At 40.1% G+C, this 27,725-nt stretch overlaps 1 protein-coding gene across 5 annotated transcripts in view; it reads right to left on the bottom strand.

Annotated features, from left to right (window-relative positions):
• Positions 1-27,725, bottom strand: part of WDR7 (WD repeat domain 7) — a 352,886-nt gene that overhangs the window by 105,503 nt on the left and 219,658 nt on the right. For all 5 annotated transcript variants that reach the window (XM_059880930.1, XM_005224234.5, XM_010818910.4 and 2 more), the window contains one exon: positions 7,254-7,440. In XM_059880930.1, coding sequence (XP_059736913.1) covers positions 7,254-7,440 — 187 coding nt within the window. The remainder of the gene's footprint in view (positions 1-7,253; positions 7,441-27,725) is intronic.

Raw genomic sequence — 27,725 nt, 5'->3', positions numbered from 1 at the left:
TGATGCCTCAGGACTCAAGATGATAGTATATGGAGCTGGGCCTCTAACGAGATAATTAGATAAGGCCATGAGGGTGGGGCCCTTGTGATGAGATTAGTGCCCTTAGGAGAGACACAGGAGAGCTTGCTCTGTCTCTCTCTTCCAATCCTGGCCACAAAGAAGTCATGTTAGGACACAGCAAGATGGCAGCGCCTAGAAGCCAAGAGAAAGGACCTCAGAAAGAGGTCTTCATAGCATCCTGATCTTGAATCTCCCAGCCTCCAGGATTGTGAAAACTACGTGTCTGCTGTTTAAGTAACCCAATCTACATGCTTTGTTATGGCAGCCTGAGTGACCTAAGATGAACAGCAGCAGGGACTGAAAATGCTCCCCCTCTAAAATAAAGACTAAAATTATTTTGTAAAGGCATAATTACAGATCATCTGGGAATTCCTTCCTACCTATTCCTGGTAAAACAGGTGTATTAACAATTGTCCTAAATGTAGCAAGAAGTCAGCAACTCCTCTTTGTCATGTGGGACTGGAATCTGGTAAGTCACAGGTGGCACTAATTTCCTAAACTCAAAGGTAGTAATTCCTCCAACAAGTACTTATATTTTAGACATACTTCCTATATGATGTATACATTTACAATGATTAAAATCTATGCCAACATGATTTAGATAAGTGTGTGTATATGCGTGTGTGTGAGAGAGAGCGTCACTCAGTCATGTCCAACTCTTTGTGATCGTATGCACTGTAGCCCACCAGGCTCCTCTGTCCATGGGATTCTCCAGGCAAGAGTACTGGAGTGAGTTGCCATTCCCTTCTCCAGGAGATCTTTCCAACCCAGGGTTTGAACCCAGGTCTCCCGCATTGCAGGCAGATTTAGATAAGTGGTTTCCTCTAATTACAAACTTTCTATTAGAAATAAATGTCATGTGAATAGGAAAAATAATTCAAATATGGAAGCTTAAAGCACCTGTTTGTATGATATGTTCTTTACTCTCTGGCTCTCAAATCTAAAAAACATGCTCAAGATTTGAAGTTAAAATGTCAATTCTTTTTCTCCAACTCTATTTCATATCATTCAAAAAGAATCATTCTAACATAAAGCACTTGTCTATGCTATCCAAGCATGTGTGGTTTCCAGTGATTGTATGTTTCTTTCTCAAAGTCTGGCAACTGTAAATGTTACAGAAAAGCAACAGGCTTGGTGGAGTTCATCCACACCCCTCCATCACAGCAGTACGAGGCGAGAGTCTGGCACTTTCAGCTGCAGGGTTGGCCCTGGTCCGCTGGTCTCCTTCAGAGTAAAGGTCGGCAACATGAATTAGGACAACTGGAATCAGAATCACAGAGCGCAGCACAAACAAGAGCCCAAGGATCCTTCTGTACTTTATTATCTAAAAAGGTAGTATTTTCTACTGTTTCTAACATTTTATCCATATGTTCATGACCATGTTGATCTAAATAATCATGGATTTATAAAAAAGATAATACTGTGTATGTTTCTATTTTTTCAGAGTTAGCAATGGGGCAACGTATGATTTCAATGAGGTGCAGCTTCCATGTTCAGTTAAACAGTTCATCATGAATAAGAAGCCCGTAATTATTAATTTTAGAAATTCCTCTCATAAGATTCTACCTGTGGATCACTCATTAAACCAAGGCTGACATAATCATGTGGTACGGGAGCAGTAAAATGAGAACTAGGAGACCTAAGTGATGGCCTTAGCCCTCAGAGGACTGGTGTAACCTCAGGTAAGTTGTTTAATTTCTGCAACTTACTTTTACTTAATAAATACTAAGGGCAACAGATTGCATGCTGCTGAAGCAGAGTTATGTTTCCAAAATTCTAGGACTTCATTAAATGCTTATTGTAAATGACAATGCAAATCATATAACAGGTGTTTGAATACATAAGAATAAACACATAATACAACGCCCAAACAGTCAAAAAGCTTACTGATATTTAAATGGATCCAATGGAGAAGGGATAGGCTACCCAGTCCAGTATTCTTGGGCTTCCCTGGTGGCTCAGCTGGTAAAGAATCTGCCTGTAATGCAGGAGACCTGGGTTTGATCCCTGTTTTGGGAAGATCCCCTGGAGAAGGGAAAGGCTACCCACTCCAGTATTCTAGCCTGGAGAATTCCATGGGATCACAAAGAGTCAGACATGACTGAGCGACTTTCGCTTTTAATTTTCAGAAGGCACAAAATTCTTGATGCAAATGATTTTTGAAATCTGAAAACTCTGAGTTGATCCCTTGTAAGTCCTTTTCATGTTGTTGTTGAGTTGCTGAGTTGTCTCCAACTCTTTTGCAACCCCATGGGCTGTAGCCCACGAGGCTCCTCTGCCCATGGATGTCCCAGGCAAGAATACTGGAGTAGACTGCCATTTCCCTCTCCAGGGGATCTTCCTGACTCAGGAATCAAACCCACGTCTTCTGCACTGGCAGGCAGATTCTTTACCATCGCGCCACCAGAGAAGCCCAAGTTCCTTTTCATAGGTAGTTTTACGGTGGTTTTAAGCTGAGTGCTCCATTGGTCTTTACTTCTCTGGGTGTACAATTTCGGATGTAGATGACACAGTGGTGGGAGCGTGGCTTTTGGTTATCATTGAGACTGGGTTTGAACCTCACCTTTTCCACTGACCACAGTGTTACTGAGGACAAGAGAAAGCACCTCTCTGAGAGTCATTTCATTATCTTTTGTAATCATTTTTACAGTCTTTTAATATAGAAAAAGGTAAAACTAATCCTGTGTTTGACCCCAATTCTATTCCCTAGAGATGACGAGGAAGGCAATTATGTTCAAGATTTTGATGGGGGCATCCCAGGGTTTAAGTTCTGTGAGAAATTAATGAATAAAATTAGCTAAAAAAGAATGCTTCCTTTCACTTTCCTGCGTGTGGAGCTGCTCGTCAGCCTCCCTGGAGCACACCTGTGCCTTCCCGTCTGTCCCCTCCTCTTCACAATCACTGAATGAAGATTCAACTGACACTCTTCTTTGGGTGCTGTCTGGGTGCCCCTCTATAATTTATCAGCCACGCTCTGAATGTCCATACCATTTACTCTCCTCCTTCCTGTAAGATCTTCTCTTTCTTGTAAGACTGCAAGGGCCCTCAAGGATCTTGGTCTCATGTTACTTTGTCACTACATATGGCACCTAACACTGTCCCTTCCATAGATGCTTGCTTAGTTAATAAACACAGTTTAAAATTTGGCAAAATGTTTGAAAACAGCTGGCTTTATTTTGATTCCAAAGAGGTAAGATTTTAAAGTCCTATTTTGAAATTAAAAACCTTAATTCTGGGAGAATGCTCTACTCGTCTTGAGCCATATGTGGCTTTTCAGAAGCCCTCTCAGGAGTCCTCCCTGACACAGGATGTTGATGCAGGGGACTGAGGGAAGGACAGAAACTCTCCCCTCACGGGTGTCCTTCAGAAGTCGGTAGCTGCCTGAGCGAGCTGCCCTGCCCAGAAGCTCCTCCATACACTCACAAGAATTGGAATAAAGAGGGAAGCACTCTTGCATTTTTTTTTTTTTCTTTTTAAAAAGAGAAGCCTAACATAAAGGCTTCTTCATAAAGCAAGCTTAAGATCACAGTCAGGAGTGAGGCGGCTGGGCGCTGTTATCGTGCGTGCAGTTAGCCAGGCACAGGAGGGGTGGCCCATGGGCACCTGGAGAAGGTGCCCAGTCACCCTCGCTGCTCTGCTTTGCTGCATCTCAGTCCTTCTGCAGCCTGTACCAAGGGTGTCGGGGATGGAACAGGCCATTTTCAATCTAAATCTTGTTATAGATTAATAAGCAAACATTTTCTTGCTTATTATGCAATTTATCACAATGAAAATTACATTGGACTCCTCAAGGCTACATGCTGATACGTTCATTTATTCAGAGCTGTGTGGAGAGAGTTATACTAACCTTCATAACAGAAAAGGATGTAAAAGCAAGATTTAAATTACCTACTTAGAACCCAAGCATTGGTGTCTGTAGACATACTCCATGTAGATAAAGCACAGCACATCTTTATGTTTGCTGATATAAGCTTTGTGTGAATTTATTTAAACACAAAATAAAATATTAAATGGTTAGCCTAAAATGAAAACCTATCACTTCTCCCAGGCAACAACACAAGACTGCATAATTATTGAAATTGTGTTTGGACCAGATTTGAAAATAGGCTATAAAATTCTGTTGAAGCAAATTCTGGACAATCAAAACTATTAAAGGCTTCTCAAGGTAAACAGGCGGAGAAGGCAATGGCACACCACTCCAGTACTCTTGCCTGGAAAATCCCATGGACGGAGGAGCCTGGTAGGCTGCAGTCCATGGGGTCGCGAAAAGTCAGACACGACTGAGCGACTTCACTTTCACTTTTCACTTTCCTGCATTGGAGAGGGAAATGGCAACCCACTCCAGTGTTCTTGCCTGGAGAATCCCAGGGACGGGGGAGCCTGGTGGGCTGTCGTCTATGGGGTCGCACAGTCGGACATGACAGAAGCGACTTAGCAGCAGCAGCAGCAGCAGCAGCAGCAAGGTAACCAGGAGAGCTGAGGTAACAGCAGCCATTCTGTTGACTCTGTGAAGGTGTCAACCACAGCTGCGGCCAAGGGGAGGATGAAAGATTGAAAATACATGTCGGGCTTTGCACAAAGGCCAGCTGCCTCTTACGACTACTGCCAACTCAGGGGCTAATTGTCCCTCCTACTCCTTAAAGTCAATCAAGAACGTTCAGGCCTCCTGTGTTCAGAAATTATCATGGTTGCCCTTATGCGGAAGTGATCATTCTAAAAATGGGTGTCTCTTCAGCTGTTGAACACCGGGACAATGACAACGGCATCACCATCCACACCCCCCACCCAACATCAGATGGTAACATCCATCCAGTCTCTTAATATGTGCTAAGTGCTCTCCTAAGCACTTGACAAATACGAACTCACCTCCCATCAGTCTTATGATGCAGGTGTTTAATTAGCCCAGCTTGTAGATGGAACTGAGGTGAGAGGTGAAATAAGTTGATGAAGGGCGCTGAGCGAGGAGACTCAGAGGTGAGGCTTAGGAAGCATGGTGGTAGGACAGGATGTGACCAGGGAGGGCAGCTGCTTAGGTTTGAAATGAATTCCCTTCCCCTACTCAGCAATCTTGGGACTTTGATACGGGGATGCCCAGCCTGAGGACAAAGTCACGGCATCCCAGTTGAGCCTTCAGCTGCTGCTCTGCTGTCCACTTCTGAGCACAGAGCAGCCAGCAGAGAGACAGGCCCAGAGCATGGATATGAGAGAAGCAGCCATGGAGAAAAGGGTGGAGAACTCTAGCTTTTTTTAAAGGTTAATAATGATAAGAATGAAATATCGTTCACTAAAAAAAAATCAAAAGAGGTGATAACAGTAACAAGCAGACCCAGAAGATATTGTAGGTTCAATTCCAGAGCATCGCAGTAAAGTGAGTATCACAATAAAGTGAATCACGTGAATTTTTTAGCTTCTCAGCAAGCATATAAAAAGTATGTTTATACTATACTGTAGGCTATTAAGGACGCAATATTATTAAGTATTTCTTAACATGTATATCCCTTAATTTAAAAATACATTATTGCTAAAAAGGTCACACTAGTTACAAAAATAACATCAAAGATTACTGACTTCAGATAACCATAACAAATACAATAATAAAAAAGAGTGTGAAATACTGCTAGAATTACCAAACGAGACGCAGAGTCATGAATGACGAAGTGCTGTTGGGAAAATGGCGCCAAAAGATGTCCTTGACGCGGCTCAGCACAAACATCTGCGCTGTGAAAAGAGGCACGACCACACAACCCAGTATCTGCAGAACACAGTGAAGCTACGCACAATAAAACAAGATCCGCCTGTCCACTGAGAAAGGCATCGCGAGGCAGATGCGGAGGCAAGCATTCCCACCACTAGGCTTCACTCGCACTAGGATGACTATGCTCGAAAAGCAACAGCAAAAACAGAAGACAGGTGGTGGTGAGGATGTAGAGAAGATGACTCTTGCGCGCTGGTAGTACACATAGAAAGCTGTGTAGGCGCTGTGGAGAGCGGCTTGGTGACTCATCTTAGTAGGTTACACCCAGAATTATCATGTGACCCCGCAATGCCACTTTGAGGTCTCTACTTAAGAGAAATGAAAGTAGCTGTTCACACAAATACATCTACATGAATTTGAATTTTCATAGCAGCTCTGTTCACAACAGTGGAATAGAGCAGAAACAACCCAAATGACCATCAATGGACAGAGAAATAAAATGCCGTAAATCAACAGAAAAAGAAACGAAGCACTGAAAAGAGGCTGCAACGTGAACGGAACAGACCTTGGAATCATTATGCTAAGTGAAAGGAGTCAGACACAGAAGACCACATACTATATAACTCCATCTATGTGAAACGGCCACAACACGCAGCTTCACAGAGACGGAAGATTGTCAGGGCCGCTGGGAGGAGAGAACGAGAAGTGACTTCTCCATGGACGTGGAGTCTCCATCGGGGTGACCACACCTGCGAACCAGGGAGTGCTCGTGACGGCATAACTGTCAGTGCAGTCAACGTCACTGAATGGTGTCCTCTGAGAGGGACTCAGTGGTCAGTCTCATATTCTATGTGACTTACACCATCAACACAAAACAAGAAAGACTTCCTCCGGGAGTCAGGAGGCTGGGTTCTCAAGTCAATACTAACTTCTGGCACCGGCCTCAGTTGCATTTTAGGCACTGCCTCAGCTCCTGTTCCTTTTCCACTGCTCTCGTCCCTGCTTCCCTGGACCACTGCAGCCCCCGAGGGCTGATCGTCGACTGTGTGCAGATGAAACCTCGGTAAAATAGGTTTAAAAATTAACGTGAGGGCAAAGGAGTAATTCCCCCAACAACTGGGCCATGTTTTGTATCCGTACATCATTTTGAGGAACCATGTGTATTATTTTCCATATATGATATGTTTATACTATTATTAGCTGATAATATCTCAAAGTGCAATAAAAATAAATTTAAAACTATGTCATAGATAAATCATTCATTGGCTTACAGCTAAATCTCAATTGTATTAAAATGACAGAAACATATCTCCCTTTAACTGTCTACTTCCAAAATTTCATATATTGAGATACTGGTCTATTTTTTGGCATTTTAAAAATTCCCCCCCAAATTATTTTTATAAATTTAAAAATTATAAAAAAAAATTATAATCATTGACCTCTGCTAAAACCAAACAAAACCAACAGAAGCCAAATGAACTGAAAATGGAGCACGTACTTGGCAAGTTGTTTCTCGGCATCAGCACAAAGTTCAAGAAGCCCCATAAGGACAGCAGACACATCCATGTAAGGCTCCCAGACTGTGAAACCACGTCCAATCAGATCAATGGCTGTTCTGCGGATGGTACTGTGTGGAGGAAGCTTAGGGCTTGGCGGCTGCAGCAGAAGAAATGTCAGGGCCTTACCTAAAATTACAAAACAAAAGACAGAGCAATAAAGTAACTTTCTTTGTGATGTTCTCTTTGAACTATATTTTCAAAATATAAACCACTTTGGATTTACCTTTTTTAATTGAGAAGGAGTTTTGAATAGTAAGACTATAAAACATCTCAAGTTTACAGTTTGTTTAGCCATGTACTTTAAAGAGAGTATCTTTATCTCTTTAAAGAGATGTTAAGTGACAACATTTTCTACTAAATTCTAAAGTGTTGTAATTATATAATAACTATATATAAATAAGTACATATAATTTCAAAACATATCAGTGACTCTAAACTTCCAAACAGTTTTCTCCCTACTCAACATTCTGTAAAATAGAGATGGCTTCAAATAATGTAAGACGGTATTTCTTCATCTTTCTACTACATCTAACAGAGATTATATATGGTGCTTCATCAGTAACATGCCTCATCACAGGCAATGATTATCACCAGGACTGAGAAATGGAGAAGGTAGAATGTGTAGCTTTTAAAAGTCTCTCCCTAACCCAGGCCAAGCACATATGTGCCTCTACATTCCCATGTGCTGATAGCAGATGATGTCAAGCACACGGTCAATTCTTTATATAAGTTTCTTACAGATCTTTTAAAAATAGCTTAATATTACTTCTAAATCTGAAGACATGATTTGGATTTTAGTCAATACGTATTCCTTTATGTTGAAGATAAGCTAACCATTTGTACATGTAAAGCTGATGGTGTTTAAGCTGCAAAAGCTCATCTACTTCGAAATGCATTTTGACATTAAAAACAAAAAAAGCACCAGTGACTGTAAAGAACAAACTGCAACTTAGACGAAGTTTTTGTATTTGTCTTTGACGGGAAGAAACAAAACAGTTTATAATCATATCACTGTATGGCATACTGGTTAACGGGAACAGAGTTTTCAGATTCAACAGAGTATTAATCAGTTTGATAACTTACTAGGGGCTTAGGCTTAGGAAGATACTCAGTGAACCTCAGTTTCCTTATTTGTAAAATGGGGATGATAATAGCTATTGCAAAGGGCCAGAGTGTTAAATGAATTAAAAACATACACAGTGTACTGCCAAGGGCTACATCAGCATGTGTTCCATGAAGGGCAATCAGGGCTCATTCTGAATAACAGGTTGAACTTGTCTGTTTTCAAAATTAAGAACACAGCATATGAAATTTACTGCACTCAACAAATAAAAGCATTTGCTTACTTTTATGTTATAGCCAATTGTTAAATGAGAATGAATTGAAATGGGGGTAGATAGAAGGATGGCTTCCCTTTTGGCTTCAGGGTAAAGAGTCCACCTGCCAATGCAGGAGACACAAGTTCGATCCCTGGGTCGGGAAGATCCCCTGGAGAAGGAAATGGCAACCCACTCCAGTATTCTTGCCTGGAGAATCCCATGGACGGAGGAGCTTGGTGGGCTACAGTCCACGGGGTCACAAAGAGTTGGACAAAACTTAGTGACTGACAACAACACAAAGCAAAGGCCCCAACAGCTCTGGCAGGGCAGTTTCTACCACCTGGGGAAGCATCAAGAGAAGCAGAGAGGAAAATCACCTATTTAACACACAAATTTTAAATCTACTAGTAAGTGTCTTTTTTTCCCCCAATGATCTGTTTCGGAATTCTAAAGACATGCAGATGTTAATATTCCACATCTGTCTCTGACAAGTTATTTCCAACAAAACATGTAAATATGAGGAGATAAAGAGGATATCTAAGTTAAACCTTCTGATTTCTAGCCTTGTTGATTAATAACATGCTTAGAACTTGAATGTTACCAGCAATACTGATACTTATGTTCTGAAGATATCTCAGAATTCAAATTTCTGTATCATATATTCTTTCTGTTGATACTAAAGAAACAGTTTTTTTTTAATGGTTTATATGATAATAATAATGAGGGAAAGGTACATTTATTCCTTTTCAACTTGTATTCTGTAATTTAAAGTTTATCTAACTTATGACTCCATATGATTTAGGTGCTATGCAATATGGACCAAGGTGATAAAAAAGTTAAAATTTAGACAATGATAGTACTTTCTCTATTGACAGAAAAAAAAAAAAGCTTGTGGCAGAACTTTGTGAATTTTAAGTTTATCTCTCAGAACTTTTCTAAAATCTCTGGTACCCAATAAAGGTTGTATTTTAATCTGTACAAGATGGAATCTAATTTTGTACAAAAGCATACATTAACTTGTTTTACATAAGTGTCCCACTGTTCTACAGTCAAGGAACATTACCTCACTGAGTAAGCAAGGTGGAGAAGGATGCCACCATCTGCCACTATGACTGAGTCTTTTGTAAAAGGCTTTCCCAGTGGCAGCATTAAGAAGTTTGGGAGAATGGCATTGAAATATGTATAATATCATATATGAAACGAGTCGCCAGTCCAGGTTCGATGCACGATACTGGATGCTTGGGGCTGGTGCACTGGGATGACCCAGAGGGATGGTATGGGGAGGGAGGAGGGAGGAGGGTTCAGGATGGGGAACACATGTATACCTGTGGCAGATTTATTTTGATATATGGCAAAACCAATACAATATTGTACAGTTAAATAAAATTTAAAAAAAAAAAAAGAAGTTTAACAAACTGATATTCATTCAAGACTTTTCACAATTTGGTCCCAACCCTTCCATCCCAAGATTCCTGTAAGAACTATTTACAGAGTATTGCTACAGCGTACTAAGCGCTGGGGAGACAAAAGAGAACAAGACTCAGTTTTTTCCAAGGAAATTCATTCTAATTCAGGTGAGCAAACAGGCAATCTGAATATATTACAAAGAGTGTTAAAATATTTATAAGTTCAAGGTATCAAGACAGAACTTAACAGGGGCACCTAATCTGATCTTAGGGATATACGAAGGGAAAGGTGAGCTGAATATCCAAACCTTAAGACTAAGTAGGACTTAGTCACTCACGGGAGAGGCGTATGGAAAAAAAATATTATAGGAAGAGAGAATAGCAAGTCTAAAGACCAGGAGATGAGAGGGAACATGGCCAGACCAAGCGGTTACACACAGTTCAACAGGGCTGGAAAATTGGTCAGAGGAAAGGGAAAGGGTTGGGGTGATGGGCAAGAGGGAAAAGAGTTTCTGAAATGTAACAGAGAGACATGAGGCAGGACACGCTATTAGAGCCCGATCACAAAGGGCCTTGCGTGCCACGCCAAGACTTTGTTTATCCTGGTGACAATGGGGAACCACCAGAAAGTTCTAAGTGAAGGAGAGGTTTGATTAGATTTTCAGAAGGGGGCAAGACCTACTGCCTCTTACATTCTGATCTACTTATCCCCAACCAATTGGATTAATTAGAATCATGGCATTTTCAAGTCGAAAAGATCTTAGAAAACAATGATCTATTCCTATGTTTCAGATGGATAACTGAGGACTGTGGATGGCAAGTGGTTAGCTGCAGGCCCCTGTGGCTCAGGCCACGGGCAATGTGACCAGTATACATCTCTGAACACAACTTACGTCTTTACAACCATGTTTTATTCATGACACTCTACCAAAACAGAAGATTAAACAAATGATATGTTTTATCTTTTCTCAAACAATGAGAAGGTTGCTATTGCTGCTTCAACAGCTAAATACAGCTATACCAAGTTATCGTTGTCGCGACTCTATCTTAGCTGTATCACACCTACTAAACGGTTGATGGCATATCCAGTACTGCACGCGCCTTCCCAGCAGGAACAGGCAGAAGGCTGCAGGGCAGAAGGACATGTGTCAGGTAAGTCAAGCCCCTGGTAAAATCTAACTACATTTCACAGACTGAAATTACATAATAATCCTCCCAGTTTAAGGAAGGCTGAGAAGGATGGGAAATGTAGCTTGTTATCCAACCACAATGCCATCTTCAACAATTCTGAGGCTTTGTTCACATGTGAAAGGAGAATGGGATGCAGTTGTGTGTGTGTGTGCGTGCGTGCGTGTGTGCACGCGCGCTCAGTTGTTCATTTCTGTCTGACTCTTTGCGACTCCATGGACTGTGTGCGTGCGTATGCACGTGCGTGAACAGTTGTTCATTTGTGACTGACTCTGTGACTCCATGGACCGTGTGTGTGTGCGCGTGTGAACGCTCAGTTGTTCGTGTCTGACTCTCTGCAACTCCATGGACCGTGTGTGTGTGTGTGTGTGTGTGTGTGTGCGCGCGCGCGCGCACGCTCAGTTGTTCCTGTCTGACTCTTTGGACTCCATGGACCGTGTGTGTGTGTGTGTGCGTGTGTGCGTGCACGCTCAGTTGTTCATTTGTGTCTGACTCTCTGAGACTCCATGGACCATGTGTGTGTGTGTGTGCGTGCACGCTCAGTTGTTCATGTCTGACTCTTTGGACTCCATGGACCGTGTGTGTGTGTGTGTGTGTGCGCGTGTGTGTGCGTGCACGTTCAGTTGTTCGTGTCTGACTCTTTGGACTCCATGGACCGTGTGTGTGTGTGTGTGTGTGTGTGTGTGTGTGTGTGTGCGTGTGCTCAGTTGTTCATTTCTGTCTGACTCTCTGCGACCCCATGGACCATAGCCTGCCAGAGACCTCTGTGTGTGGAATGTTCCAGGCAGGGATGCTGCACTGGGCTGCGCTTGGCAGCTTGGCAATTTCTGCCAGGTCTTCTCTGCTTCCCTTAGAATGAAATTCTTCTTTTTATGAGAGCAATTATTATCTATATGTTTAACAAACAACAATATGGCATCTTTGGTATTTATTCCAAAGCTAATTAATTCCAAAATTAGTCCAAAGCTAATTTCATTATTTTTTCACATCTGCTAAATGAGCAAATTCCCTGGGTCATATGAAATTTTCATTAAAAAACGTTTTTTTCACATGAGGCTTATCACCGTGATTTACAAATTCAATAAGTACTTAATACATAATTCTTGCTTTGGCAAATACTGAAAATTACTTTATACAGCGTGCCCCCAGCATGGCTAGTAAAATTATGCACAGAACACAAATTTCCAAGAATCTGCTACAAACCTGTGCTGGTCCATGTCCAAGTTTCCATGACTCTCTGGTGAAATGGGAAAATATAAATAATGTAATGAGCGTTTTTTCATAAAGCTAAATTTATTCAGTTTAAAAGAGTGCTTATTCTAAGGTTATGTACTTACTACTTTTTTGGTGAATAAAATTTTTTATATAAAATGATAAAGATAGTGGTATTTTTTTAATGTTTGCACTCAGCAAAATAAAACAAAGTTCTGCTAAATACTCTCAAATTTTATTTTTGGAAATTTTACTGGTCCATGATATCAGAGGGCTTTCCAGATGGCTCAGTGGTAAAAGAATCTGTCTGCCAATGCAGAAGAAGCAAGAGATGCAGCTTCGATCCCTGGGTTGGGAAGATCCCCTGGAGTAGGAAATGGCAACCCACTCCAGTATTCTTGCCTGGAACATTCCATGGACAGAGGAGCCTGGCGGATTATAGTCCATGGGGTCACAAAAAGTCAGACACAACTGAGCATGCCCGAAAGGATGATCTCAGAAAGTTTTGGAAAAAACTGCTGCTTGTTATAACTGCTGTTTGTACTGTCCCGAGGAACTGCATGGTCCTTCCCCATTCTAAGAATCACAGCTGAGAAGTCCCATTACTGGCCACTGGCTTTTCACTGAGACTGCCAAGAGGTTCCTAACTCAACTTGTTACAGGATGGAATTCAGCATTATTCAAGTCAACCTGCGACCATAGTCACGGCAGGGTTATCAGATGACTGGTCTTTCTTACCAGTAAGACAGGTACACAGTACAGACACTGCGGCAGCTTTATGGTGGGAATTAAACAAGCAGCACCCTCCGCCCCACCCATCACCACTCTGTACGTCTAGCCAAATGAACTACAAAATGCAGACTGGCTCAGAACACTGGCAAGAAATCAAATCAAGACAGAGCCCCTTAAAAAGCAGAAAGCGCTGAAAATCCACCATTGGATAAATCACAATTAACTTAGACCCTCCAGCTGTTGAGAAAGTAATTCTGTTGTCATGCAGTCAAGAGTAATAACAATAGCTCATATTTTAGTGCTGCTTTATCTCAAGCTTATCTCAAGCTGTTTTTTTTAAAAAGTGTTCCTACTTTAATCTTACCATTTTTTAAAAAGTGCTACAGAGGCACAACGCTGCAAGAAAATATTTACACTTTGCTGTAACAGCAACATGCTAAAAATGAGAAAAGGATTGACACAGAGATAGCAAAATAAAGCCTATGTAAGCTGTGGCTACAGCCATATACTATGGCTAACTTGTTGCTCTGCCAAGATGACTGCTGTCCTGTTATGAACTGACCAAGGAAAAATGCCAACTTAAAACATTTTTACCGTATCTGGCTGGTTATGATGACCAGCTCTTTCAAAAGGTTAACAATAGAAGTCATAATACGCATACACACACACACACACACACACATGCTCTGAGGCTGTTACTTAGGAAATAATGAATTTGCTTTACGGATTATTTTTCTATCCTTATCACAAAGTGTAGACTCACTTTATTAATGTACTCTACATTTAATGAATAACTATTATAAGACAACCCTATTAATTATAAAGAACTATAGTTATATATTTCTATAAGCACAGGGTATCGTTTTCAGCATCATTTGATAATAAATAACACTTCTGTATTATTGATTCTATTCCACTTTTTCCCCTTTTGCATGTCTAATGCAAGTATAGAAAGTACACTTGGTACCCTGAGCTCTCCAAAGCACAAAGAACAATGTGAGCACACTGTTCAAAACATAATGAAAAAAAATGACTTTTTTCATTCACTTAAAACACACAGGCACACAGTTAATTGGCAGTTAAACACACTAACAAAACATTTTTAACACTAACTCAAATCTTTATTTTCATATAACCACAGATTCTACTAACATGACATGTTCATGACACAAACGTGAATTGCGTAGTATTTTTTTTAACCCAGTTTCTATTTGTGCTGAAACGGCACTAAATAAGAAAGGATCATTTAAAAAGCCTTAAAATCAATGATATTTTTCTCAGCTTTGCAATTGCAATTTTTCTTTTCTTTTTTTTTTGGACTAAGTTTTCCCTTACATGCTCCTCTTGAAGCATGAAGGTCTCACTTCTGCAACCAGCTGTCGTAAGCCCTCTAGCAACTGGTACAATGCAGTGAAGAGGTGCTGAATAACCGAAGAGCCTGAAGCAGGAAACAGGGCAGGCAATGCAGAAGGACAGGACGGGGCGGGGCCTCAGTCACGGAGTGCCCGCCTGCCGGAGTCAAGGGGACCTGGATGTTACGGCAGGAGATGTTTATAGGAAGCCAGGGGCTACAGGGAGACGTTATAAGAATTAGCAATTAAAACAGAAGCCACAGTCAAACTATGCTTACCAAGAGAGAATGAGATTTTCTTACTGGAATTATTATAAAACCAAAGCATTTCAGAGAGTTTCCTAAGAGCCCTTAGAGATGACTGACAATTACTGCTATTGTCCTGCTGGTAGGCAATATATGGAACCATTTTCTTGGGTTTGGGTCCCTCTTTGGCTAGTTAACTGGGAAAGGAAATAGCAACCCACTCCAGCATTGTTGCTTGGAGAATCCCATGGACAGAGGAGCCTGGTGGGCTACTGTCCTTGGGGTCGCAGAGTCGGACACGACTGAGCGACTTGAGCACTCGGCTAGTTAAAAGGCCTAGTTTAGATAAACTGGTTCATCATACTCAAAAGAAAATCATTAATAAAGAAATGGCCACTAACCTCCTCAGCTCTGGAGAGTACAGAAGGGGGGGGGGGAGAGGTCATATTTAAAAAAGTACTAATTAATAGCTCAATTACAAGAACTTCCTGTGGGAGAACATATTATATGCACTTTAAACCAAATGAATTTATGATGATTTGTGCCATTACAATGAGTGCAAAATGAATTAATAATGATTGGCCACTTATTTCAAAGTATAACCAACTGAATGAAGCCTTTTCCCACTTACTAATGTCCATCAAAGAACCAGGATGGCAGAATGCCATCTAGAATTCTATTCTTTGGCTTTACACAGGTATATGATTTGATTAAAAATAATCCCAATACAGTGTGCATTATTCATAGACATAGAATAATAAACACTTCTATGATGAGAGGCTTTGTATAAATAGCTATAAAAAACTACTTTTGAACTTTTTACATCCTGTATTACATAGAAATCAAGTCATCATTTCATTTACTAAAAGGCATAGAATTTTTCTGTTAAATTAGGAAGTTATTTTAAAACTTATTAATGTGATATCAGCTTAGTCAAAACAGTTCTGATTCAAAAAAAGTAGCTGTTTCTTGTCCTACAATCAGAAGAGTATAAAATCCAATGCTGCTTGATTGAAAGGACATTTTTTTTTGTTTGAGTTCCTAATTCAGTTGTGTCAAACAGTGAAATTTAATCTCATTTGTTTTTGATATTTCATGTATTTTGGGTGGAAGACCAAAAGAAGTGTTTTACCTTCACATAAACAAAAGGATGTTACTTACTGCATACGGCTCTTTTCCTCCTTAAGGAAGGTAAAAAGTGCTGACAATCTGCGGATCAGCAATAAAGAAGTACAATTGTAGAAGCAGATGTTTATGATGTCAAAGAAGTAAAAAAAAAAAAAATCCATGAACCTATGGAATCCTTTTTTTTCCTATGGAATCTTTAGTTGAATGATCTAAATACTTCTATGTCCTTTTCCCCAAAGGTGTGTGGTTGTTGAACGTCATGAATGGTTGGGGGGGGCGGAAAAGCAAAGCAAGAGAACAGGGGTTCAAGTTCTAGCTCTGGCACCTAATCGCTGGGGGATCCTTTCACTGACCCATTATTTCCTAGGCCTGCTGGGGACCAGGCATGGTTCTAAAGCACAGCTCAACCAAGTTGAAGCTTATGAAGTCCTCATGAAACTTATATTCTAGCTGGGACAAAAGAACCAAATGAACACATAGGTATGTCGAGTAGTACTAAGTCCTGTAAAGAAAAATAAGGCAGACCAAGAGCCCAGAAAATGAGAGAGAGGGAAGCACTCCGCAAAGGGTGACAGGCAACTGCACAAATTCAAGTATTTTTACCTCTGGGACAGCGAATTCTCATGACTACTGAAAATGATTTGGTGTTTGCGGAATGCTCTCTAGGTACAGAAAGATGGAGGAAACAGGAGTTTCTCCGGTTTATACAACATGTATCTCTTACCGTGTTCTATGCATAGCTTCTATCAGCCTTCTCTAGGCCTGATCACCTCCAGGAACCAACCAACCAGTGTGAGCCTCTGGCCTTCTAAGCAGAGACTGGCCTTTCTTCAAAGATGAGACTTTCCTCACACTGCAGTTCCAGTAGCATTTGACCTTAACATTTCTGGCCATCTGTACCCCATTAACATCATGTGAGAGGGACTGGGCCAGTGTATGCCAGGATTCAGAAGACACTGATGTGTCTCTCCAAAGGAATTGACCCCCTACTCAATCAAGGGCTCATGCTCAGCTACTTTATCCATGTGTACCACCCTCAGGCTTCTAGAATTTAACTATTATTTACAAACACAGAAAATCAAAACAATGACAGTCTTTAATAAATGCTATTAATGACAACCAAAAGTATGGCAAAAAAACACTTGATATAACTTCATGACTGCTTCCACTTTTTAAGTATCTCACACAGGCTAATTAAGGAATTTTGTGATCATTATAAGATAAATGTCAAAGTAATTTTATAGGTAGTCTGGTGAAGAGTAAAATAATATGAAAAATTACTTGATCTCTTTTCTAATAACCACAGTAAAACATTCAACTGGAATGAGGAGCTGCTGAACATTAACCCTTCACAGACACATAGTCAGAGTAAAGACAGTTGCCCTGGTGCATGTGCTCAGTTGCTTTAGTCTTGTCCTACTCTTTGCAACCTAGTGGACTATAGCCTGCCAGGCTCCTAAGTCCATGGGATTCTCCAGGCAAGAATACTGGCGTGGGTTGCCATGCCCTCCTCCAGGGGATCTTCCTGACCCAGGGATTGAACCCATGTCTTCTGCATCTCCAGCATTGCAGGCGAATTCTTTACCACTAAGCCATCAGGGAAATACAGTGGCCCTTGCTGCTGCTGCTGCTGCTGCTGCTGCTGCTGCTGCTAAGTCGCTTCAGTCATGTCCGACTCTGTGCGACCCCATAGATGGCAGCCCACCAGACTCCCCGTCCCTGGGATTCTCCAGGCAAGAACACTGGAGTGGGCTGCCATTTCCTTCTCCAATGCATGAAAGTGAAAAGTGAAAGTGAAGTCGCTTAGTCATGTCTGACTCCTAGCGACCCCATGGACTGCAACCCACCAGGCCCCTCCATCCATGGGATTTTCCAGGCAAGAGTACTGGAGTGGGGTGCCACTGCCTTCTCCGAAAGTGGCCCTTAGTAGATACTAAATATTACGTAAGCTGTGACATGGAACATGGAATAACTACAGTAGAAATAAACTCAGAATTGTTCTACATGCAGGCAAAGGAATACCAACATTCTCAATATAAGCACTCTAAATGTTTCCTTTCTACACATTTATTTTATTGAGGTTGAGTAAGAGAGGAAAAAAAAAAGATGAGCAAACAAAAGTCACTCTGCTGCCCGTTTCTCAGTCTGGACATCTTTGTTTAAGCTTTGACTTGGCTTAAATGAACGAATTAATATTGACAAAAACATCAACTAAGCTAATGAGTTGTTAGTTAAGGCAATAAACATGTCACATTAGAGTCAGCGCAGCAAAGAGGTAATTAGCCCTGGAAAAGCCCTGCTGATTGGAGCTGTTGAGATCCTCTGCTCTTAACCTTTGAGTCCATTATCTAACCCAGGAGTTGTGGCTGTGTTAATGGGAACTTGCCAGTAAACAGCAGCCTTGCAGGAGCAGCCAAGCCTGTATTCAGAATCCTGGGATGAAAGCGGTGCTGGTGTGTTTACAGAAGAGCCATCAACGAAGCTCCATGAAAATCTGAAACAGAGCTCTTTAGGAATAGATGCTGATGTCAAACAAGGAGGACAAATATATTTCCAAGAAAAACTTGGTGGAGTGGGGGAGTGATACACATTTTTTGGACATAAAGGACACAGAGAAACATATTAACACACAATCTAATAAAGGAGAAGTCATTCCAATCACAAAATCCCATCTCCTCTACAAATAAGGATGCTCTGATCCTTTCGAGATAAAGTGCAATATACTGTAATACAATGAATTCCTGAACTATCTGAGCTATAGAAACAACCAGGATCACACCTAAAAATTATAGATAACAATTTATGTTCATTTAAAGCAAAAAAGAAATATACACATGCCATTACACTCCAGAAATGTATGCTTACATGAGTAACTGCAGATTTTAGTTTCCTCTGTAAGATCTATTATTATTTTTAAACTTCTCACTCATTTTAATGATTTGGCTTTAGGACAACCAAAACTAGCACTTCCAAAGTCTATGCTGAAAAAAATCGAACATTTACAGAAAAATCACAAACAGGAGGTACAACATACATGAATAAAAGCCCCATTCTCTAGATGAGTGGATCATTCCTGAAATAAAGCAAAAGACCATATTGACAAGCACAGGTTGAATTTGCATAATCTTCATATTAACTTCAAAAAAATGATCAACCAAGCCTAAGTTTTGAATCGCTTCTAACACTACAAATGCATATAGATATATTAATATGCATATGAATTAACTGATACTGCTACATCATGAGGAAATATTTTTTTCCTTGGAAAACTTGCTTTTTTAAAAGATTTAAAGCAAACAAACATATCATGCATTCAAGATAATATTACACTGCCACTCATTTGTGGGTTTTCATGATTTTATGCTCTCCCTCTGCAAAGGAAGAAAATATTCCATCCTGATTTTATTACATAAATTTGATGAAAGAAATGGGTGGGTACCCAGTTTCGTGCTGCTCCTGCTGTGTGTGAATGTGCAGTGTGTGTGCATCTGGGTGTGAGAGGAGCACAGACATGGGACATTTACTATACAGTAAATCAATATGTGCTATCTTTTTTCAGGCTGAGTAATTTCAAAAGGGACAGGAAGCAATTAGCTGCCTCACATCTTACTGGCTACTGCACGGTTTTAATTTTTTTTTTTTTAATTTTCCCTCAAATGTAGTTTCTTTCTTAATGAATTTGCAAAACAGCTATATATGACTACAGTTTCATTAGTTAATTCTTTTTTTATAATAAAGTATAGATTGAAAAGCACTATAAACCAGTCTTAATCTTCAATAAAAGATGAAACAAGTAATGCTGTAAACCACAATAAGAAATACATTTTTTTCTGCTATTCTACTGTTACTGGCAGCCAAGTAGAACCTGGAAGAAATATACTACAGTATTTATTTCTGATATTATGCACAGCACATATAAAAATGCCCAAATAGTTCTGAATTGTCTGGGAGCAATAAAGAAAAATAAATAAGACTGTCAAAACATTTTTAAAACTTTACAGACATATATGGATTTAATTTGGTATGATTATATGGTAATTTCTTATCCAGGCAGTATACCATAGAATAATTGTGCTCAATCTGTCTATCCCAACCTACCTGAAGAATATGACATATGGCTAAACCATGTCTTAGAGGAAAGTGAAGTCGCCCAGTCATATCTGACTCTGTGACCCCATGGACTGTAGCCCACCAGGTCCCCTGTCCATCAGATTCTCCAGGCAAGAGAACTGCAGTGGGCTGCCATTGCCTGCTCAAGAAGTGGGTTTCACAATGGAGGGCGAGCAGAGCACCACGAGTCTAACATGAGAAAGTCTTCAGTCTGGTCTCCTCGTCCACACCGTGACCCTGCTTCCTTCCAGCCAGCAGGCACAGCTGCCTTCCTCTCTGCGGTGACTGAGAACGCGTGGACGCTAGTGGACAGCCGTGAAGTGAGACTGAGACTCCAGCCCCCGAACCGCACCTGCTAACAGTCTGACGTTAGTAACACAAGTTCCCTCATCTAATGAGATAAAATCAGGTGCAGAAAGACCTGTTTCTGGAGTTGATAAGAGTATTTTTATTTATTTATCTGACATGTAGACTCTTCAGTCTTTGGTATAGAATGCAGAATCTTTCAGTTGTGACATGTGAGATTTAGTTCCCTGACCAGGAATCAAACCCGGGCCCCCTGCACTGGGAGCAGAGCCTCAGCCACTGGACCACCAGGACCTCCCTGACTGGAGTACTGAATGATACAACACATCAGGCCTGCACAGAGGAGCCTTTGATATATTCCTCTCCCTCCATCTCCCATATACAGTCTCTGTGTATATAATGACACAGACATTGTTCCCTAATTATTTCCTCCAATTGCAGATATTTATTGTATATTGAACTCAGACTTCAAAAAAAGACTTTTTTAAAGGAGGAAAATCATTAATACTTAAACTTCAGTCCTTCTAAAAATATATTATATTTTTAGAATTATTTGGGGGGGTGGTGAAGGAGAAATTTATTGCTTTGTCAGGCCAAGGGGGACACAGTGGGGAAAAAGATGTATTTTTAAAAGAGCTTTCTACAAAACAGTAGGAAAAATCAGTAAAATACATAAATGAAGAAAAAGGAAAAAAAAAAAGAAGGAAGAAGGGGCAGTTCTGTTTGCTGACTGCCTGGTAGGTGGCGGGTCCTGTGCTGGGTGGTTTATGTGTAAGCTATTTCATTCTGAAAAGAACCCAGGGAGGAATATGACACTAGTTTCAATTTCAAAGATGAGGAAAACTGCTTCTCACAAACCTTAACTAACTTACTCTAGATCATACTGTTAGTAATGCCATAATATGCTTTCCTTGACTTGAAATCTTCTGTCCTGTCCATTATATTGTGCATAATATTTATTTAAAAGGAAAAGGCCATGTCATACTCCACACATAAGATGACATCTGCAAAGGGATTTTATGTTTAATATTGCAAATGAAATACATCCTGTTGTTTTTCTCCTGGTAATCCCAGATACCGTAAACGGGGTTCATGACAACTGAGTAAGAGCAGAATCATTTGAACATGTATGATAAGTAAAGCCAAACTGGCAAGAGCCTCAAGCCAGCCAGAGCTGTTCATCTGAATGATCTGCCTATACTAACACTTAAAAAGTAGACAGAGAAAGGCAAACAAATATGATAACGTTGGATTTCCAACCTTCCCCTATTAACTCTGGCCTAGTTATGCAGAGCTAGCATTGCTATTTTTCTTCCTCTCAAAATCTGTAGAAGGTGAATTAAATGTGAAAGCAAGATCAATTCTGTTCTAAGACAGTAAATGAGCTTAGGATCAGACCTATTTCAGGTTATAAAGAGAATCTAATTATGCCATCTTAAATGTGTGTTTATAGAGCCATATTACAGAGGCAGGAAAAAGGGAAGATACCCCCAACCCAACTCGAATGACAAGCAAAATTCAAGGCTACTGAAAGGCTAAGAAAAAAAATTTGATCCCATATTCACACCACCCACATATAGAGAAAAATATTTCCATGCTTCATATTTTGTAACAGCTAAGAGCTTGCTCAGTCGCTCAGTCCTATCTGACTCTTTGAGACCCTGTCAATTGCAGCACACCACACTTCCCTGTTCTTCACCATCTCCTGGAGCTTGCTCAAATTCATGTCTACTGAGTCAGTGACACCATCCACTCACCTCATCCTTTGTCACCCTCTTCTCCTCCTGCCCTCAGTCTTTCCCAGCATCAGGGTCTTTTCTAATAAGTCAGTTCTTCGCATCAGGTGGCCAAAGTATAGAGTTCCAGCTTCAGCATCAGACCTTCCAATGAATATTCAGGGTTGATTTCCTTTAGGATTGACTAGTTTGCACTCCTAGCAGTTCAAGGGACTCTCAAGAGCCTCCTCCAGCATCCCAGTTTGGAAGCTTCAATTCTTTGGCACTCAGCCTTCTTTACGGTCCAACTCTCACATCCATACACGACTAGTGGAAAAATCATAACTTTGACTATATGGACCTTTGTAAGCAAAGTGATATCTCTGCTTTTTAATACACTGTCTAGGTTTGTCATAGCTCTTCTTCCAAGGAGCAACTGTCTTCTAATTCCATGGCTGCAGCCATGTCTGCAGTGCTTTTGGAGCCCAAGAAAATAAAATCTGTCACTGTTTCCACTGTTTCACCACCCATTTGTCATGAAGTGATGGGATCAGATGCCATGATCTTAGGTTTTTGAATGTTGAGTTTTAAGCCAGCTTTTCCCCTCTTCTCCTTCACTTTCATAAAGAGGTTCTATAGCTCCTCTTCGCTTTCTGCAGTAAGGGTATAACCTTCTCATGACGATAGATCAGAAAACAGAGGCTCAGAAAGGTTATGTGGCTTACTTTAGATTAGAGAACAAGTGTGATGGCAGGGCCAGAAGTCATAGCTCCAGTTTCAAAAATCAGCATTCTCTCTATGGTAGCACAAAGCTTCCATAATAAATGAAGTTCAAAATTATCATCATCATAACTCTTTTGACCACAACCATTTTCCAGTTCTTGGCACACTGTCTGGAACTGAGAAGCATTAAAAATATTTTTGGAATGAATGAATGGACTTAATTCACACTTCACTGTCCATATTTTAACTATATTTTGAGGTCTTGGGTGAGTTTCACTACATTTACCAAGGTTTTGATGGTCACTCCAACTATTTTATCCCTAAATTTCTGGAGTACATCCTGTTTATACCATTCAAAGAAATACAGACTTAGAAAGCTCAGAATTAGAATAAACTTTACAGAAGATCTGGCTGGAGATTTCTAATCCTGGTTGATATTTAGAATCAAGACACTTGATGAATAGGATGTGCTTCAGAAATTCATGCTTGCTCCTTGGAAGAAGAGCTATGACAAATCTAGACAATGTATTAAAAAGCAGAGACATCACTTTGCCAAAAAGGTCCATCTAGTCAAAGCTATGGTTCTTCCAGCAGTCATGTATGGATGTGACAGTTGGACCATAAAGAAGGCTGAGCACAGAAGAAATCAATTGATGCCTTCGAATTTTGGTGCTGGAGAAGATTCTTGAGAGTCCCTTAGGCAACAAGGAGATCAAACCAGTCAATCCTAAAGGAAATCAATCCAGAATACTCACTGGAAGAACTGATGCTGAAGGTGAAGCTCCAATATTATGGCCACCTGATGTGAAGAGTTGACTTACTGGGAAAGACCCTGATGCTGGGAAAGATTCAGGGCAGGAGGAGAAGGGGGTGAAAGAGGATGAGATGGTTAGATGGATCATCAACTCAATGGACATGAGTTTAAGCAAACTCTGGGACATAGTGAAGGACAGGGAAAGCTGGCGCCCTGCAATCCGTGTGGTCGAAAAGACTCGGACACAGCTTAGCAACTGAACAACAACAATTTAAAATCAACTGAAGGGCTTAATGAAAACACACATTCGGGCCACACTGCAGACTACAGATTCAGAACAGAGTCCCCTGGCTTGGCGATCACGACTCTGCGGGACAACTGGTTCCACTGTCAGGCATCTTTTTCCCTACAGAAAATTTCAAACTTAGACAAAAGTATAAAGAAAAAGTACAATAAGTCTTATAGCAACCATCATGCAGCTTCAACAGTTTTGAACTCCTGGCCAGTCTTGTTTCAACCACATCCTCACAATCCTGAACACCTTGAATTACTCTGCAGCAAACCTCACCTATAAAAATTTCAGTACCTAAGTCTAAAACATTGGGATGTATTAAAAACATAATCACATGCTATTACCACACTTAAAATTATCAAAAATTCCTTAATATCATCAAACAACCAGATGGCTATCACATTTTATTGATTCTCTTTCTGTCCTCCTCTTTCCCCCTGTCTCTCTCTCTCTTTCTTTCCTTCATTTATGTCTGTCTCTTCCAATCATAATCCACATATGATTAAATCTTAAATCTCATAATCTACAGGTTGTCTCTTTCCCCTTTCTTGGAAAAAATCAGTTCTTTGGTACCTAGAATTTTCTAAAATCAGGAGTCTGCCAATTATCATATATCCCTATGATGATATATAAACTGTTCTTACTTCTGTATTTCTTACAAATTGGATGAACAGTTTCAGGTCTGAATTTTTTATTTTTATTTTTACTATTTCTTAGCAGAGTTCCAAAGAACAGCAAGGAGAGATAAGAAAGCCTTCCTCAGTGATCAATGCAAAGAAATAGAGGAAAACAACATAATGGAAAAGACTAGAGATCTCTTCAAGAAAATTAGAGATATCAAGGGAACATTTCATGCAAAGATGGGCACAATAAAGGACAGAAATGGTATGGACCTAACAGAAGCAGTAGATATTAAGAAGAGGTGGCAAGAATACATAGAAGAACTATATAAAAAGATCTTAATGTCCCAGATAACCAAGATAATGTGATCACTCACCTAGAGCCAGACATCCTGGAATGTGAAGTCAAGTGGACCTTAGGAACCATCACTATGAACAAAGATAGTGGAGGTGATGGAATTCCAGTTGAGCTATTCCAAATCCTGAAAGACGATGCTGTGAAAGTGCTGCACTCAATATGCCAGCGAATTTGGAAAACTCAGCAGTGGCCACAGGACTGGAAAAGGTGAGTTTTCATTCAAATCCCAAAGAAGGGCAATGACAAACAGTGTTCAAACTACTGCACAATTGCACTCATCTCACACGCTAGCAAAGTAACGCTCAAAATTCTCCAAGCCAGGCTTCAGTAATATGTGAACTGTGAACTTCCAGATGTTTAAGTTAGATTTAGGAAAGACAGAAGAACCAGAGATCAAATTGCCAACATCCATTGGAGCATAGAAAAAGCAAAAGAATTCCAGAAAAACATCTACTTCTGCTTTATTGATTATGCCAAAGCCTTTGCCTGTGTAGATCACAACAAACTGGAAACTTACTCAAGACATGGGAACACCAGACGACCTTACCCGCCTCCAGACAAACCTGCATGCAGGTCAAAAAGCAACGGTTATAACTGGACATGGAACAACAGACTGGTTCCAAATCAGGAAAGGAGTACGTCAAGGCTGTATATTGTCATCCTGCTTATTTAACTTCTATGCAGAGCACATCATGCGAATGCTGGGCAGGATGAAACACAAGCTGGAATCAAGATTGCTGGGAGAAATATCAATAACCTCAAATATGCAGATGATACCACCCTTATGGCAGAAAGTGAAGATGAACTGAAGAGCCTCTTGATGAAAATGAAAGAGGAGAGTGAAAAAGCTGTCTTAAAACTCAACATTCAAAAAACTAAGATCATGGCATCTGATCCCATCATTTCATGGCAAATAGATGGGGAAACAATGGAAACAGTGACAGATTTTATTTTCTTGGGCTCCAAAATCAATGCAGCCATGAAATTAAAAGACGCTTGGTCCTTGAAAGAAAAACTATGACCAACCTAGACAGCATATTAAAAAGCAGAGACGTTACTTTGCTGACAAAGGTCCACCTAATCAAAGCTGTGGTTTTTCCAGTGGTCATGTACGGATGTGAGAGTTGGACTATAAAGAAAGTTGCTGAGCGCCAAAGAATGGATACTTTTGAACTATAGTGTTGGAGAAGACTCTTGAGAGTCCCTTGGACTGCAAGGAGATCCAACTATTCCATCCTATAGGAAATCAGTCCTGAATATTCACTGAAGGACTGATGCTGAAACTCCAATACTTTGGCTACCTGATGCAAAGAACTGAGTCCTTAGAAAAGAGCCTGATGCTGGGAAAGATTGAAGGCAGGAGGAGAAGGGGACGACCGAGGATGAGATGGTTGGATGGCATCACTGACTCAATGGACATGAGTTTGAGCAAGCTCTGGGAATTGGTGATGGACAGGGAGGCCTGGTGTGCTGCAGTCCATGGGGTCTCAAAGAGTCAGACACGACTGAGCAACTGAGCTGAACTGAGATGTTACTATGTATTTCCATCAAGTACATAAAGTCTGGTGTCTTTCTTTTTGGTGATATTGGGAGTTATTGTCCAGGTCCATTAATTACTTAGGGTGGCAAAATGGTGATATTCTATTATTCCTCCTTCATTTACTGGCTAAAATACTGTTATAAACAAGAATTTTCTCTCCTCAACCATTATGCTGAGGTGCACTTGTATAAAAAAACAAAAAATATATATGCTTATTTCCAATTCTTTACAAGTTTCAAAATAAGAAGTTAATTCTCTAGCATCACTCTACAGTGACACTGAGGTTTTGTACAATTTCCCCCCGCGTAACTGTGAACTCACAGATCAAAGTAAATTGTTACGTCTCTCTTTCAATTTTGTGCTGTTACTTTTATTGCCTTTTAATCTTGTTTACAGTACCTTATATAAATATAAAATTCGCTTTTGGGTTTTGAGTCACTATACACAGATGTATTTCTACATCAGATTAGTTTTCTTTTAGCACTTATATGATTACATAATAGACATAACTAAAACCTCAACTAGTTATCATTACCAGTGTAAGTTTATAGAGTACCAACATTGGTATATCTAAATTTATTAGAATAAAAGTAGTTAGAAATGAAACAAAAGTCTTTAACAATATCTCCTAAAAATGAACAATAATCAGAAAGGGAATTAATACAATGTAAAAGTTTCTCAATTGTTATAGATGAGATAGCTCATAGATTTTAGGCTTAACTTCCAGTCTTTTTGTCATCAAAGTTCTGCCTTTACATACACTCCCGGCCATGCTTATCCTTCAGGATCTGTGATACTTTATACACGCTTTCTTATTCTACTTATAAACAGCTTCATGTCAATCTTCTGTATCTTTACCCTAATATCTACTTCAACCTGCTCTGTCCCTCCCAATTTTCCCACTGTTCCATGAAACAGTTAAAAAATTTTAAACATTTTATCTAGAGACAACCATAACAAGATTCTGGCACTATGATAGAAGAAGATAAAGAAAAGGATATCTGAAAGTGAAATTTCCTCAGTAAGATAATGCATTTAAACATGAAGATTCACACAGTTAACGTAATCACCATAATTTAGAACAAAAGTCTCTGCATACTAGAGTATTCCTTTCTGCCAGGAATGAACTTCTCTTGGTCTCCACAGGTGGGAGATGAGAATAATTGTTAATCTTTACTTTCCATATGGCATATTTTAAGTAAAAACATGATAATGCTCCACACAAAAGCATATAAGTATCTAGGAATCAAAATGCCACAAAAAACACATCATTGCCCAGAAAGTGAGACTAATTCTCACTAAGTTTGTAAGTGATTAAGTGCAAAATACTTCTAACGAATAGTTTCATTAATAGCTGAAGTTTTGAAAAATACCACTGCATTAAAAACTAGTCACTGCCTCTCCATATTCA

This window comes from Bos taurus, chromosome 24 (assembly GCF_002263795.3).
Source record: "Bos taurus isolate L1 Dominette 01449 registration number 42190680 breed Hereford chromosome 24, ARS-UCD2.0, whole genome shotgun sequence".
Taxonomy (NCBI): domain Eukaryota; kingdom Metazoa; phylum Chordata; class Mammalia; order Artiodactyla; family Bovidae; genus Bos; species Bos taurus.
This window is presented reverse-complemented; position numbering and strand designations above follow the sequence as displayed.